General features: G+C 46.4%; 1 protein-coding gene across 1 annotated transcript in view; it reads right to left on the bottom strand.

Annotated features, from left to right (window-relative positions):
* Positions 1-412: 412 nt before the first annotated feature.
* Positions 413-14710, bottom strand: part of LOC144146549 (uncharacterized) — a 35188-nt gene continuing 20890 nt past the window's right edge. The window contains exons 3-5 of the mRNA XM_077678493.1: positions 4173-4214; positions 1325-2027; positions 413-542 (exon numbers count right to left, since the gene is read on the bottom strand). Coding sequence (XP_077534619.1) covers positions 541-542; positions 1325-2027; positions 4173-4214 — 747 coding nt within the window. The 3' untranslated portion in view covers positions 413-540. The remainder of the gene's footprint in view (positions 543-1324; positions 2028-4172; positions 4215-14710) is intronic.

Here is a 14710-nt window from a genome sequence, read left to right as displayed (position 1 = left end):
CCAAGCGTCCAATTTGAGTCAGAAAGACAAAAGTCCTTAGACAACGTCGCAAAGAGTCGCATAGACAAAAGACCCAGACGTTGTTGTTTCTATTTTGTACCTGTGGAAGCTTCACAATAAACAAATTTCAATTTCAAAGTCGCCTCAACAAACTGTAACCTTGCGGCAGACTAAATTTCTAGTAAATAAAATGTACATCTCAATCTAATGTATGTATCTTGAAAAAATGCAGAAATTACCCGCAACGACAACTATATCATCACAGGAGCTTTGACTATGTGTTTGCTTCGGGCGTTTTCATCCCAGCTCCACTAGTCATCCTTATTCACAGAATAGAAGGGCATTAAATTTTTTCTGAGTACTAACACCATTGGATCGTGTGAAACAACCAAAAAGTCTTGAAACACGTAGGAAGGGGAATGATTTTGTATTTTATTGGCGCATTTATCCAGTGTTTTCGCGAGAACACACCAGACAATGCGCTGACTAAATTTGTTAGATGTCCTAGACGATAGATGCGGTGGCGCTTCTTCGGCACGTTTCTGAAACGAGGCAGCAATGATGAAGGGTGAGAATTCGAACTCTATGACACAATACATCGCCTCCTCCTTGAAAACAACATCTTTACGTAAAAATCCTACTAACGTTGTGCTCACACCAAAGCGCAAGTTATGTCCCGTAATAATTTACACCGTACCGATACCCCTACCAATGCGTGATTCATTCCAAAGGCATATTTTTACAACCCTGATATTGCAAATAATCCCCCCAAATCCATTATACCATTTTTTCAAATTTTGCTCAGTATTGCACGTTGATAATTAAGGCCGTCCTCTATCCCGATTCATTAAAGTAACGAAGCAATCATCATGTTATGTCATAGTCAAGATTCTTTCACTCAAGTATACAGCCCAATGATTCATTTCTTCACCTTTTGGGTGTATCATCATCAGCAGCAGCAGCAGCGACGGCCTGGTTGTCTCCAATACAGGACGGAGTTCTGCCTGAAATGTCGCGAGCCACGCCTATTGTGCACCAGCCCAGCCCACTCTTTGCCTCGGAACCTCCGTATTTCATTTCTCTATCGAGTCCTTGCCCAACCCCATTATTATTACAGTCTATCTGCAGCCACTCCGTTAAACGAATGGTCCACGTGTTGTCTCTTATGGGCATGACGTGCCCGTCCATTCGTATCTTCTTTGCTTAATTTGAACCAGAATGTCTTCCACACGAGTTGGTTCTCCAATCCACGTAGCTATTTTCTTAGCTCTGAAGTGTGATAAGGGTCTCTGCTTAATGAAAAAACGTTTTGTCAAGTACTTACACTTCTTCTTGCGGAGCAGGGTGGCGTAGTTGAAGGGAGAGCCAAGGCCGTAACCATAGTTCAGGCCGTAGGATCCCAGACCATAGCCGAAACCGTAGTGGCCAACACCGTAGCCGAGGGTGCCGACACCGTAGCCGTAGACTGGAGCAGCGTGGGTGACGCCATAGGAGGCGACGACTGGGGCAGCGTGGGCAACGGTGGCCACAGCTGGGGCATGGTGGACAGTGGTGGTGGCGACAGCTGGGGCGGCGTGCACAGCGGCGTAGGTGGCGACTGGGGCGGCGTGGTAAGTGGCAACGCGGGTCACCGCGGGAGCAGCGTGGTAGGTGGCGACTGGGGCAGCGTGGTAGGTGGCAACTGGGGCAGCAGCATAGGTGGCAACTGGGGCAACGGCATAGGTGGCGACGGGGGCAGCGTGAGCAACGGTGGCCACAGCTGGGGCGTGGTGGACGGTGGTCACGGCTGGAGCAGCGTGGTAGGTGGACACAGTCTTAGTTACAGCTGGGGCAGCGACGGCGTAGCTGGCGACAGGAGCATAGCTGTAGCCGAGTCCGAGACCAGAGTAGCCGATCCCATGGGCAAGGCCGTAGTGGGACAGGCCGTATCCGGCGTAGCCGAGGCCGTAGCCGAGGCCGTAACCACCGAAGCCGGTGTAGCCAGCGAAGGCGCTGGTGGCCAGAGCAAGGACAATGCAGGCGCGGATCTGTAAAGCAAGATAACAAAATATTAATTGAGGAAACACCCTTCGTGCAAAGCACATGCACTTTTTAACTTAATTTGAACAGCTGCTGTGAGAGCTTTTCATAGCGTCAATACTTAAACCAACAGGAAGCCTGCTGAAACCGCAGACCGTGTTGCCCAATCGGTTGCTGCAGGTTGTATTCACTGGTGCGGTGCGCATGCTGGCAACCATATGTGTCGTCTTAGCAACGCATGAGGCCATCCCACAGCGCTCAGAAACCTTACCTCGACGTTAACAACTGTTTCGCCCAGTGTCCTGCAGCCTACATGTCGTAAATCACGAGTGAAGTGATTGCCAGCTGCAGCTGCCAAGCAGATGTAAAATACGGCAGCTCTGTGGCACCTGCCGTTTTTTTGTATCGGCCACACATTTCCCAGCTATCGCCAAATGCTTCCACCTCGGCCTTACGGCCACTCGCCTAGAGATGTCGCTAGACTCCAACCTACCAATGCGCTCGTTGCTACGCTGTTACGTAGGCTCCGTATCTCATCAGCATGCGCGGGAACCTCACAATTTCGCCGGAAGCATTATTTGGCTTTGTATTGAACGACTCTGCCATGGGCAGGCTTCGGGCGCATCAGTGTCAATAGCGAGTATTAGCTGACCGTTTTTGACGGTCCGCTCCGCTGTGATAGCAAGCGGGAGCGCCATTGCGCATGCGTGGCTCGCTTGGCCACGAACGGCATTGGCTCCGGTTGCGCTGAGCGTGCCGCCGATACCGGAGCGGACCGTCGAAAACAGTTAGCTAAAACACTCTAATATCTGCATTCGCCGTCACCTGCGCTGCAGCGTAGGCATTTCGCTCATCGTGTTTCTTCTGGCAACCGCTGCCCCATTGTCCGGTGGTGATGCGCAGCTCTCTAGGGCAATTAAGTAGAGAATCACCACACAATGTCACGGCCGTGGATGGGGGAGAACAGTGCCGACGACGAATTCTAGGACTTTTTTTTTGTGAGAGGCGGAAGTATGCGCAGACATGGTGGGCACTGTCATGACAGTTTTCAGTGTTGCCAACAGAAGGAATTGCCCCCTAAACTGTTGTGAATACCATCTATAGCGGATGAGCGGGAGACAGGTGCATAGTAAAAAATTAACTTGTGGGTCGCTATTCCGTTTCCAAGCTACACTACAATTTTCACTTATTGGATGATTGAAGAGATGTCGCTGACAGCTCTGTGCACGACTGCTGCTGGAAGTCCTCTTAATTTGGCGCCATTTCAACACAGAAGCGCTATTAGTGGAGGCTTCGCGAGAGGGTAAGCGCACTCGACTTGGAACATGTTATGATGATCGCAGAGAACTGCAGCAAGTTTCCCTGCTACGAAAATATTTAAGTGTAATCACGAAAAGTTAGCCCGGCTTTCACGGTTAGCCAATTAATTTGTGCCATCATAACCTAGATACAAATCTGGAACATTGCGTCGGCGAGTAATGAGTTTCTGTAGTCGCCAAAATACCATCTCGTAATCACTTACGAAATTTTTGTTTGATGAAGTGTTATCACTTGGAGATTGCTTTGAATTTTTGAGTATGTTTGAAAACATTCTGGATTTGTTTACAATATCGAAACTACTATATTACGGTGAGGTAGCTGGCAATAGCTTTTTTTTTATTTAAACCGTATGAAGCCAGCCCATGTGTAGAACTACTTTTTGCCGGCCATTTTGAAACTAGCTTGCAAATTAATCTCACCGAGAATAACTGCTAGTTGAGCTTCCACTATATATAATCGCTGCAATGCATCGGCGACAGGACGGCTGGTTGGACTCATAAAATCGCGCTATGCCCTCTATAGAGTCTCAAATGAGGATTGCGATTATATTTTTTTGGCTGTTATAGGCACAAAAATTGTTATGTTACGACAAGATGGAACCGGACCACATGTCTCTAAATTGCTCTAAACTCACTTCAATCAATTTGAATAGGCCTAGAAAAAGCTCAGAGCCCATTTACGAACATTTTCGTTGTGTTGCTCTACATAATTTAGTTCTATCTAATAGATACAGCAATTTACAACACGCCGATGTCGGCAACCCCAATTACGGTATCTTGAGCAGGCACCATAACATCGAAGGCTCTGGCCGAGGCCACATGAGAGACGCTTACCATCGTCTTCGGTGGTCCAACTGCCGGTGGTCCAACTGGTGACTGCCGGACCAGTCCGCCCTCTTTTTATACGAAAAAGGCCCATTGAAATGAAACGATAGGAGAAGAACGCCTCGAAAGGGAGAGAGAGCGATGAGAGAAGAATTAGGTGGTTTTCGATCATTGAGGGGAACAATTAGAAATTCAGTTGCGCGCTGTCGAAAGCTTCCCGCATGGTAAAACAGGGCAATACACCCCGCAGATATGAATGTTTCGGTTGAGCAAGGACACATACAGGTCTACCTCACCTTGGCACTGTGCACTCTATACGTGAATGCCATCATCACTCGTGAGACACGGCAGTCTTGAAAAGAATTTATTGTTCCCAGAGGCTGCTTTAAGAATTAACGAGCTTTTAAGAGTGTGCGTTCTTTGGGCCACACTTTTGTGTCTGCAGAGGGAATATTGATTTGTGCGAGTTGGGTTGGGAGAAAGTATGAAATATATCGGTCGTAGGCTCACGTACCGACGCTTTGTTCAGTTTTGATTTTTTTTTTTCGGTACCTAGTGTGTTGTGAAACTCCAGCGAAAAGATAAAGAACGTGTGCAGTGATTTCAACGACTCGCTGAAAGCACACCCCGTTTTCCTGATGCAAGTGTGGACAGCATACATATATGTCTGAAATGGTGGCATTTCACTCCGCCAGTCGGCAGCCAGAATTAGCCGATGGTTAACCCTCGTATCATGAGTAATCGGCGGCGTCATTAGAATGCCACCCTTATAGAAAATATGGAAAACAGGACGCTGCCCAAGTCAAAAACAAAAAAATGACGTTGCGGAAGCGCAACTGTTTCCTTGTTCGCAACGGAATTGCGCGAAAGCCGCATGCAGCGTTACCGAAACGCCATGGTTATTTTTATTTTTGGCTCGGTCAATGACGTGTGTTTCGTCATTTTTATCATTTGCCGACTAGACATCATTCCGTACAACCATCGACTACACAGATACCCTCTGGTCAAGAATACACGGCTGCACCAACACGTATTCTACATTTATTTTTAACGGGATATAAACAGTTCCATCAGGAGGCGAGGCGTGTAACCTCGCCTTGTAGCCAGGGGCGTTGGCAGCCTTTCATTTTCTCTTGTGCGTGCGCGTTGACCTTGGCACGGCCGCTTCCTTGCATTTACTTGTCACGCGGCTTATTTGTCAAGACTCCTTGTGTTTCTTTAAAGGGACACAGAAGTTATTTGTAAACATTGTGAGAATAATTGCGCCAATTGAAATCTGTAGTACATAGGCCACGCTTTGACCTGTCTGGGTGCATTGTTATGCTATTTTATTTAGCGGAAAAATTCATTTAAAAGGGCTTGTTTTCCTCTTTGCATTTTCGTCGCCGATTTCCTATAACGTTTTGTATGACGCCTACTCTTGCATGCTTGGCTTGGCTGCGCAAACTGTGCGGCACACCTATCCCGAAACAGAGGGTCCTATTACTGATTCCAGGAATTTTCCGTGAACTGTGGATTCTCCAGACGCCTTGTCTGATTGGCTTTCAGTTTTGGTCCCGTGCTTTGCCTGACTAATCGGGTGTGAGTACCTTCGTCATTGTGACGTTTCATGACATTTACAAGCCCCAGTTTTTATGTACACCTTATTTCTTCTTACTGAGAGCGCAAAATGCCTGACCTGTAATGAAAATCGAGAGGAAAAGCAGCAGACATGACAACGTAGGCCAGCCATTGCTATTCAGCAACAATATGGATTGTAGGCCACGCCTTCCTGGTAACCGGCTGAAAAGACGTGACCGCATATAAACAGTTGGCGGGAATGCTTACGCTACACATTGGCAACTTCAGCGTGCGTGAAAGTCACGGGATGTTACAGAACAGCTTGCAAATGGCGCGTGCCGTCGCCGTCAAAGAGGGCAAAAAAAATTCGCCAACATTAGGCGCCGGGAAGTCCCGTAAATTTCCACCAGGCGCAGGTTCGCACGAACTGTTTTGTAGCGAAAGAAATAATGGTTCTGACTGTTTCCGAGTCAGAGATAACGGACCATACAAATAACGTCCAGTCTTGTTTTTATGTTTGTCAGTATAATAGCCATTATTTGTTTGGCGTAACACCAACAGAACAGGCCAGTACAAGCCTCTCCATTACAAAGAACCAAACGCATGGCATTTGTTTACACTCCTCTTAGTAAGCTGAGGGTCACTTGATCGGATTCAAGGTAAAAATAACGAAGAAATTTAACTGTTTTATTCAGTACTGGGCTGATTGAGTTCGAGCTTGACGAATGAGTGAACCGGTGGCATGACTACGCTCCGCCGTTACCAAGTGAAGCGTTCCCCTGTCCTTACCGTGTCATACAACGAATGGTCACCGCCGTCTTTCTATCTGTAAAGACGCCATAAATTTGCAACATTGAGCAGACGATCTCTTGGCGGTGGGGACAGCTTGGTAGGTGATAACGCAACAATATGCTTGCATCAAAGCAGGAAGCTCTACTATGTTACTAAAACCGATTGAAAGAAATGAATAAGTACGGCAAAAAACATTGTGTGGTGCTCTTTAGCATAACATACGCCTTTCGCTCGCTTTTGGATGAACGTTGCCTGATGGCCTTGTAGGGTTGACTCCAATTCTAACCTCAAGAAATGTGTTTCTCTTGCGAGCCTCGGCTGCTTTCCTAATTTTTATAATACATTCCAAGTGTTTTCATATTTTGTATGCGCAATATCTATAGGCTTAATTGTTATCTTTTTAAGATAACCGGTAAACTAGAGCTAATGTCGTTATATCTGTGCACACGTCACAGATTGCTTACGTTTTGCTTACGCAGAAAAAAATGGCGAATTCACGGTAAATTTATGAAGTCGAGAACAGAACCAGATTCAATTGGCTGGCCGCCAGCGGACGGCCTACTGACTCTGTCGACGCCCCTACAATATAATGTGACCATAAGAATGTGGCTCTGGTTTTTTTAGTTTGTAGACTGCATAAAGATTAGTAAAGTCGATGAAGTCAAAGTAGCTTCACACAAGCACACATGCGACGCCTCGCTGTATTCGCTTCGCGATAGCGCTAAGCTGCATATGTCTGTGCAACTTGTACCCTAGTAAAACCTCTATGTGAATCAAAGGCGGGAGAAGAGTAAGTGAAGATAATGTACGTCACAAAGAATTAAAATCAACCGAAACTTCTATTGTAAAGCGTAAAAGCGAGGTACGGGAAGCACTTTTTCGGCAGGGTGAACTAGCGCAGCGGCCAGCAGCAGGTCCACACATTGCAATCGCTTTTTGTGCCTAAGGAACGAAGTCACTCGCGATAATCTATCAATGGAAATTTGGGCAACTCTCACTGCACAAGCCTGAGGAAAGAAATTGTCATCTAAGCTGATGGAATGCTGAAAGCAAAGATAAACAGACTATGATATATTCTTTATGTTTCCGTCTCCTACAGTGAGGCTATGGATATGGCTGAGCTAGTGGTCGCAAGCACTAGGTGCAGTGTGATTGATTTTGATTGAGTGATTGTAGGGTTTAACGCGCCGACGCAACGCAGGCGATGAGGCGCGCCGTAGTGGAGGGCTCCGGATTAATTTTGACCACCTGGGGATCTTTAACGTGTGCCGAAATCTCGTACACACGGGCGTTTTTGCTTTTCGCCTCCATCAGAAAAGCAGCCGCCGCGGCCGGGAATCGAACCCGCGACCTAGTTGCAGTGTGTCGCAAATATTAAGTTCTAATCCTTGATGGGACATTTCTTGGTTCATTTTTTCGTACTTAGGTAATGTTTTCTATACGGCATACGTCATTGTGCGCTGCAAGTTTCATTGCTCCACGAGCGAAATAATAGAATGCGTGCAGGCTGTCACTGACGCGCTGGTGAGTTCAATTGTTGGTGTTGTGTTGAATAAGCACCGACTGCTTGATGGCACAGTGCCGAATCAACCGACTGTCGGCCTGGTGCGAACACACTTCTTACGACACAGGGGCGAGCCAGGAAATCTCCAAAGGTGGGGACAAAGCGACTCTCAGGTGAACGTCTCCGGTGTCGTGAAGGGCCTTCAGCCACTGCGCATGCCTAGGCTACTGAACGCTACGATTTTAAGCGGTGCTGGCAGGATTATCTGACCCATTCTATGGTCGACAACATGGTAGATGCGCGGTGTGCCGACTTCTGAGGTATCTCGAATTCCCAACCAACGATAACGTCGGATGTCAAGCCTGTTGTTGCGCGGGGCAGAACCCGAAACTGGTTAATCTTGGACATCGTCCTACTACATCGCAAGGGAAATACGTATCACTGCTGTTTGTTGTCCCAGGTGCAGCGAATGTCGCGCGGTATTTTTCTTTTTTGAGGCTTTAAAAATAATTATCGCTTTATCGACTGGATCAACGAGGAAACGTGTGTTTATTTGAGCCATTCTAGGCAACGCAAATAAAAGTAGAATGAAATTCCCTTCAGTGTCTCTTTAATACCTGCTTCAACCTCAAAGTTGCAAAGAAATAAGCCCCTTGGGAAGCTTCTACTGCGCCCTGTGAAGCAATAAATATACATTTGTGTTGTTTTTTCTTTAAGCTGAACTTTACCCGCACACAAAAGTTTGAGTACCGGCAGAAAACGTCTTCATTTCAAAAGCCAAAATTTAATTGGCAATGTGCCTTCACATAAAAGCAGTACCTTGCACCCGTCTCGCCCAGCAATGTCCCGCCGGAAGCCATCAGGCCATTTTGTGCTAAGTCCAAGTTCCGCGGTAACGGCTGCAGTTTTGCAATCATACAGCGTGCTTCAAAATATGTTGTGTTCTCGCTGATCACACGTTTCCTCGGGGCGAGAGCATTAGCTGAAGTGCAATAGCGAGAGTTTTTTGACCACCACTGCAAATCACAGGCGACACTTAGAAGTCACGCCCCATTGATTCCGCCGCAAAACGAAGAAACATAAATGCACTTTCCCTGCTTCAAAGATCTTCACTTAAAATTTAGATAGCTCACTGTGCCTGTACAATGTGTGTGCTGCTTCTGTGGGAATCCTTGCTGCACAACACTTAACTGCTCACATCGGCTTGCAAAAGCAAATCTTCCCAATGAACACGATCTCACTCAGTTGTACAGTGGATCCCCGCTGATACGTCCCTCGGACTTACGACGACCCGCTTCTTACGACGGATCACTTCGGTCCCGGCAAACTCCCCATAGAAACAATGCATTAAAAACCCCGATGATATGACGCCCGGGTGCATACGGTCCGCTTAAAGCGACGGATCCTGGAGCAGATTAACCAGCACTTTCCCCATTTTTTACACCGCTTCACCGCCTCGTGCCGACATTCTTCATTCTTAACCCCCGTTTGACGCTGCTTGATGAGCGAAGGTCTGCATGCGGGCCCGACTCCTTGCTGAACAGACGCAACAAGCAGGCGAGAACTCGTGAGCGGGAGTTAACCTTTGACGGCCCCAACGGCAGCAGTACGCCAACGCGCCAACCGCGAAGAGTCAGAGTTCAGGTGGCAGGCGGACCGGGAATTTGAAGCTTCCATCGAGCCATCGACGAACGCGAAAACACATAGGACCCAATCCCACGGCGATGACCGAACAGTCGGTGCCCCCCCCCCCCTACCACTCGATGTAAGCTTCTTCCTTTCACGACGCTATTTCTCTCTATATCTCTGCTGTCTGCTTATCAGTGTCTTTCAGAGCCGCGCTGTCACTCCGCTCCTTTGGTACAGTGCCAATTCACGCGCGTCCGTCGCAAGGCCGGAGGAACGTATACGTTGGCACCACCGTTTTGGGTCAATCGCTGGCCGCCACAGCCAGCCTCTGTAGCAAGACCGCGCTATAATTCTCGCCGCAACACGGTTTACTCGCAAAGTTTGAATAATCTATTTCGCGTTGAAGGGTCTTCAACGAAATGAACACTGATATGTGTTGAGCACTTCGACCAAATTAATTTAGAAAAGCGGACCGTGCAGCGTTTTCCGGTTACAAATATATGGTTCACTTATGTGCTCTTGTACCTTTTCTTTTTGTTCTAATAAATGCGTGTGTGTGTTGTTAAACTTGTATGACTTATGTGTAAAACATTAGTAGAAATGTTATAATTATCTGCTAAACTGTATGCAAAACACATCTGCATGCGTCATTGTTTTACTGCCTCGTTATTTGTCGCTATTTATTGTATAATGAATTGCTAGCTTGCTTCGTACCGCTGGAAATATCATGCTTATGTTAATTTTCTCGCCAGTGAACCGGTCATTTCGCTGCTTATCGCTCCTGTGCAATGTACACTGGGTGTCAGTGCCCTCGTCAGGCAGCTTGTTGCCTTTAGCCTTCTCATCCTAGGCAACGTTTGTCCGAACGAAATGTGAAATTTGAAATAAAATAGCACGCACGGGGCCCTTCAAAGGGTGTCTCCACCCTCTGCGCGAATGCCATTTTTTCCATCTCCGCCTTGTGCTATTGTTCGTTTCACTTGGCCTTGGCAGTTTTACACTCCCCTGTTCACCTCTTAATTTGCTCGACATGGCGGCCTTATCTCGCACGCGCAAGGCGCAGGTCTGGTGGGTTAAAAATAGCGCCAGGCGGCACAGGTGTGGCTTAGTGCGCGGCACATCACTGGTGGGCTAGCGCCTGCGCATGGAGGGGAGGGGGGCGCAACATAGGCGTTGCTACGTTTCAACTTGGGATTTCAGCTAACGTTTCGCAAATCACGCGAGAACGCGCCAAATTTAGTAGTTTAATTAAGTTCATACCCCACCTGTCGCGTGAGATCGTCACTAGCCCAGGCGGCACAGAAAGTGTGTAACAAGACCGCCCCGTCTATGGCCGCTTTCTGGCATGTCCGGCCAGCATCCAGGTTCTGGCAGCCACTGATCATACGTTGAACAGCCAACATTCGTCATGCAGCGCCTCGGTATTTCTCCGGCCGCCCGTGTTTAGACGCACAACGGCAGATACCGGCTGCCAGATATTCAGTTCACTTTCGGCTGCCGATATTGAGAAAAAGAACGGCTGAAGTACGGCGCCCTTAGTGCATCCATTTTTCCTTCGGAAAGCAGTGTTCAGCCGAAGCACGGCAAGCGACCAGCCACAGAATATTTGTATTCTTGTGGCAGTCGGTGTTCGAAAGGAGACCAGCCGGAGCGCGGCTGCCGCGAATTCACTCTTTCAACGGTGAAGCACGCGTCCGGGGGCAGAATATTCGTTTTCGTTTGGCAACCGGTGTTATAAAAGAGACCCGCCGACGTACGGCCCCAGAATGTACATTTTTTATTCGGTTAGCGGTCCTTGGCCGAGTTACGGAAAGCGAAAGACCGAAGAATATTTGGCAACCGGTGTTCAAGAGGAGACCAGCCTACGTAAGGTCTCAGGTTATACGTCATTCGTTCGGTAAGCGCCGTACGGCCGCATAACGGCATGGATCTGGGCGTTGGCGCTCATGCACTATTGGTTGGAAGGAGACCGACCGAAATAGGACCGTTTTTTCCCAGGGTGAAGAGAAAGCCGTTAGGGAGCCGAACAACGCGGACACGTTTTTTTCATCCGCTCAGTGTTTCTACGTTTTAAATGAACGAACTTTGTTTGTCAAACTGTAATGAGTGTTCTAGGTGAACGGGAAAGGTGCAAGGACTCACTGGACATTACCAGGGAACCTTTTAGGCCATCGGAATGTCATTTATTGCCACAAGAAGAATGTGCCACACAGACGGTTGAGCTAAGCCTCGCCAGTCATAGCCGCTACCACGCCTCACCCGCCGGCTTTCTCGACGCATAAGCTCGAGGATATTCGCTCCCCCAAGAAATGAAGAGCATTGGTGGCATCGACCCGGCAGAGATGTCCGACCCGAGATGTCGGTGGTTCACCACGCAGAAGCTCAACCGGAGCATGTCAAGGACTGCCCAGTAAGAAAGGCAAGGGGCGCAAAAGCGCAAGTTTGCGGCTATTCTTTTTACAATATTACTGCGAATAACAATGTTGTAATATTTTGTTGCTGATAAACGTAGAAGAGGCTGAGCTCGTGCATTGGTAGGCTCAACTTCGTGGCCTGCACTATGTTACTTCATGGGATTTTATGATTGCCTATTTCGAAAAAATTGTTATTTTATATCTGCGATGACAACAGAGCCTTGTGAATGACGAAGCCTGGATGTTAATTTTGTTGCTGTGTTTGAAGGCGAGCTTAGCTACACTTGGGATATGACTCAGTTGGTTCAGCGCAATCGCCAGCATCCTAGCCAACACAGATTTTGTCAGGTTTTTTTTGCTGAACGCAGCTTGGTAAATTCACGCACGATTTGGATCTAGCAATAGACAAGCTTAAAGTAGTTTACTATATTTTCTTGGACTGCAAAAAAGCATTTGACGGTGTTCCGTATCACCTTCTTGTTAGTACATTGCGGGCAATAAACTTAATGAATCGGTTATTGCATGGATGGCCCAGTATGTCTCTCTAAGACAGCAGTCGGTCGCTCTCAATGGTTGTTCGTCTGGATATGTTCTCTTGACCTCAGGAATTCCCCAAGGCTCGGTTGCGGGCCCTCTGTTGTTTCCGTTATATATAAATGAGGCTGAGTTTGATGCTTTGTGTTATGTATATCCCTGCTGTAATGTGTGGCAAGGCGAAGCAGGTATCATATAAATAAATAATAAAACAAATAAACAAATTAACTTGAGCTGCAAATCTTTGTTGAAAATATTTGCGAATGACCGTGTAGTTTACATGTGATTATGGCGAATGAACGTGATTCTAAATACCTGCAACATGATTCGAATTTAATAACATCCTGTTGTGCTGATTTAGAAGAGTCGTTGAATGTTAAAAAGTGTGTTAACGTCACTTTTACAAGAAAAGATTCGTTCCAATTGAGTACGTATACCGTAAATTACGCTGCTTAAAGAACGGCCGAGAAATACAAATAACTAGAAGTTTATTTAACGAGTGCTTAAAGGTTAAATAGGAACGTTCACAACATAACCGTTACTGCTGCACGTGTTTTTGTCTTTCTGAGACAAAATTTCAGCCAATCTCAACCAAACTTAGAAGAACCACCGTATTTCACTGATGTGCGCTCAGTTTTGGAGTACGCATGTGTTTTCTGGGATCTCTACACCAAAGAGCTACTGAAAAACATACAGAATAGAGCATTGCGATTCGTATTAGGTAATTGGCACTGCCAACATAGCATGAGAGAACGTAAAAGTGAACTTAAATGGTAAAACCTGAAACATCACAGACGAAAGCTCAGGTTGAAATTTTCTCGTAATGTCTATCATTCAGAAACTGGAATAGAAGAGTCGAAGTATACTTATGCGCCATTGTACATATCCCAAAGTGGAACCAACCAAATTAATAACTTTTCTTTAAAGGTGAAGCCTTGCGCGATTCGTTTAACTTAGATCAATACGAGAGTGTAATTATCTTCCACGTATGATTGTGTCCACTATTCATGTTGACGATCTTCACCGCGCTTTGTAGAATTATTTTGTTTAGTCTAAAATTTGATGCTTTGTGTTATGTATATCCCTGCTGTAATGTGTGGCAAGGCGAAGCAGGTATCATATAAATAAATATAAAACAAATAAACAAATTAACTTGAGCTGCAAGTTCGCCTCCGACGGATTAAGAACCTTACGGATTCAAACTCGGCCAATGAAATATTTATTGTTTTATTCGTTGCAGTGGTCAAGCCTTGCTGTATGAATACTACCATTTCTATGTTGTTGCTTTGAAACAAATTATAGAACTCTAGCCTTACACGTTTCCTTGCTTGAACACAGAGGGATACAACTGCAGCCACCTGAAGCAGGACGTCCTTCGCAACGCGTCTGAAATTTTTTTAACATAGTACGACATGAGAGGAAAATTAAGTTCTTTTGGACTATTAAGTGGTGTGCATGTCACTCATGAATACAACATGATAAATAAATTGTAAACGGAATAACGTGTTCGATCTCTCCTTGGATCACCCCTGTGAAAGATCATCAGAAAAATTGATCGAGTAGAAAATTTCTATTAAAAAAAAAATGGGCAAAAACTGGACATTCTTTTAGTGTGAAGGAAATTATATTGAATGCTCCTGAGTGTTTTGCGGAGTACCAAAACGCTTCGTAAAGGCATTCGCGCCGGTTTTATTTACCACAAAACTGGTCAAGCAACTGCTGCAAAAATAGTTGATTTCGTCAGATCATGAAAGTGTTCTGGAAGGCTCGCCTAAAAGAAATTGGCTAAAAGTGGCACTTTTATCTTTGGGAAATTCGACCCTCTAAATTATGCGCCTTCCGCCTACCCCCACCCCCTTCCCCCCACCTTCGCTCCATCCCCGTTTATTACAGGTAAGCCGTCCCATAGAAGATATGAGGACCTGGATATGAGCATCTGTTTTAGCTCTGCAGAGAAATAAATATTTTCTGTATCCGACAGGAAAAAAGGCACACCAATTAAAGGAACAGCCATTTGTGAGCACTGTTTAATACACAAATTTTGTAGTCAACTGGCGTTTATAATTAAGCAAGGCTGCGCTGAAGGCGGGACGGCTGGTTGTGGAGCGCGGGCT

The sequence above is a fragment of the Haemaphysalis longicornis genome, unplaced genomic scaffold, assembly GCF_048455015.1.
Source record: "Haemaphysalis longicornis isolate Haplotype H1 unplaced genomic scaffold, Haemaphysalis longicornis Haplotype H1 scaffold_7, whole genome shotgun sequence".
Taxonomy (NCBI): domain Eukaryota; kingdom Metazoa; phylum Arthropoda; class Arachnida; order Ixodida; family Ixodidae; genus Haemaphysalis; species Haemaphysalis longicornis.
This window is presented reverse-complemented; position numbering and strand designations above follow the sequence as displayed.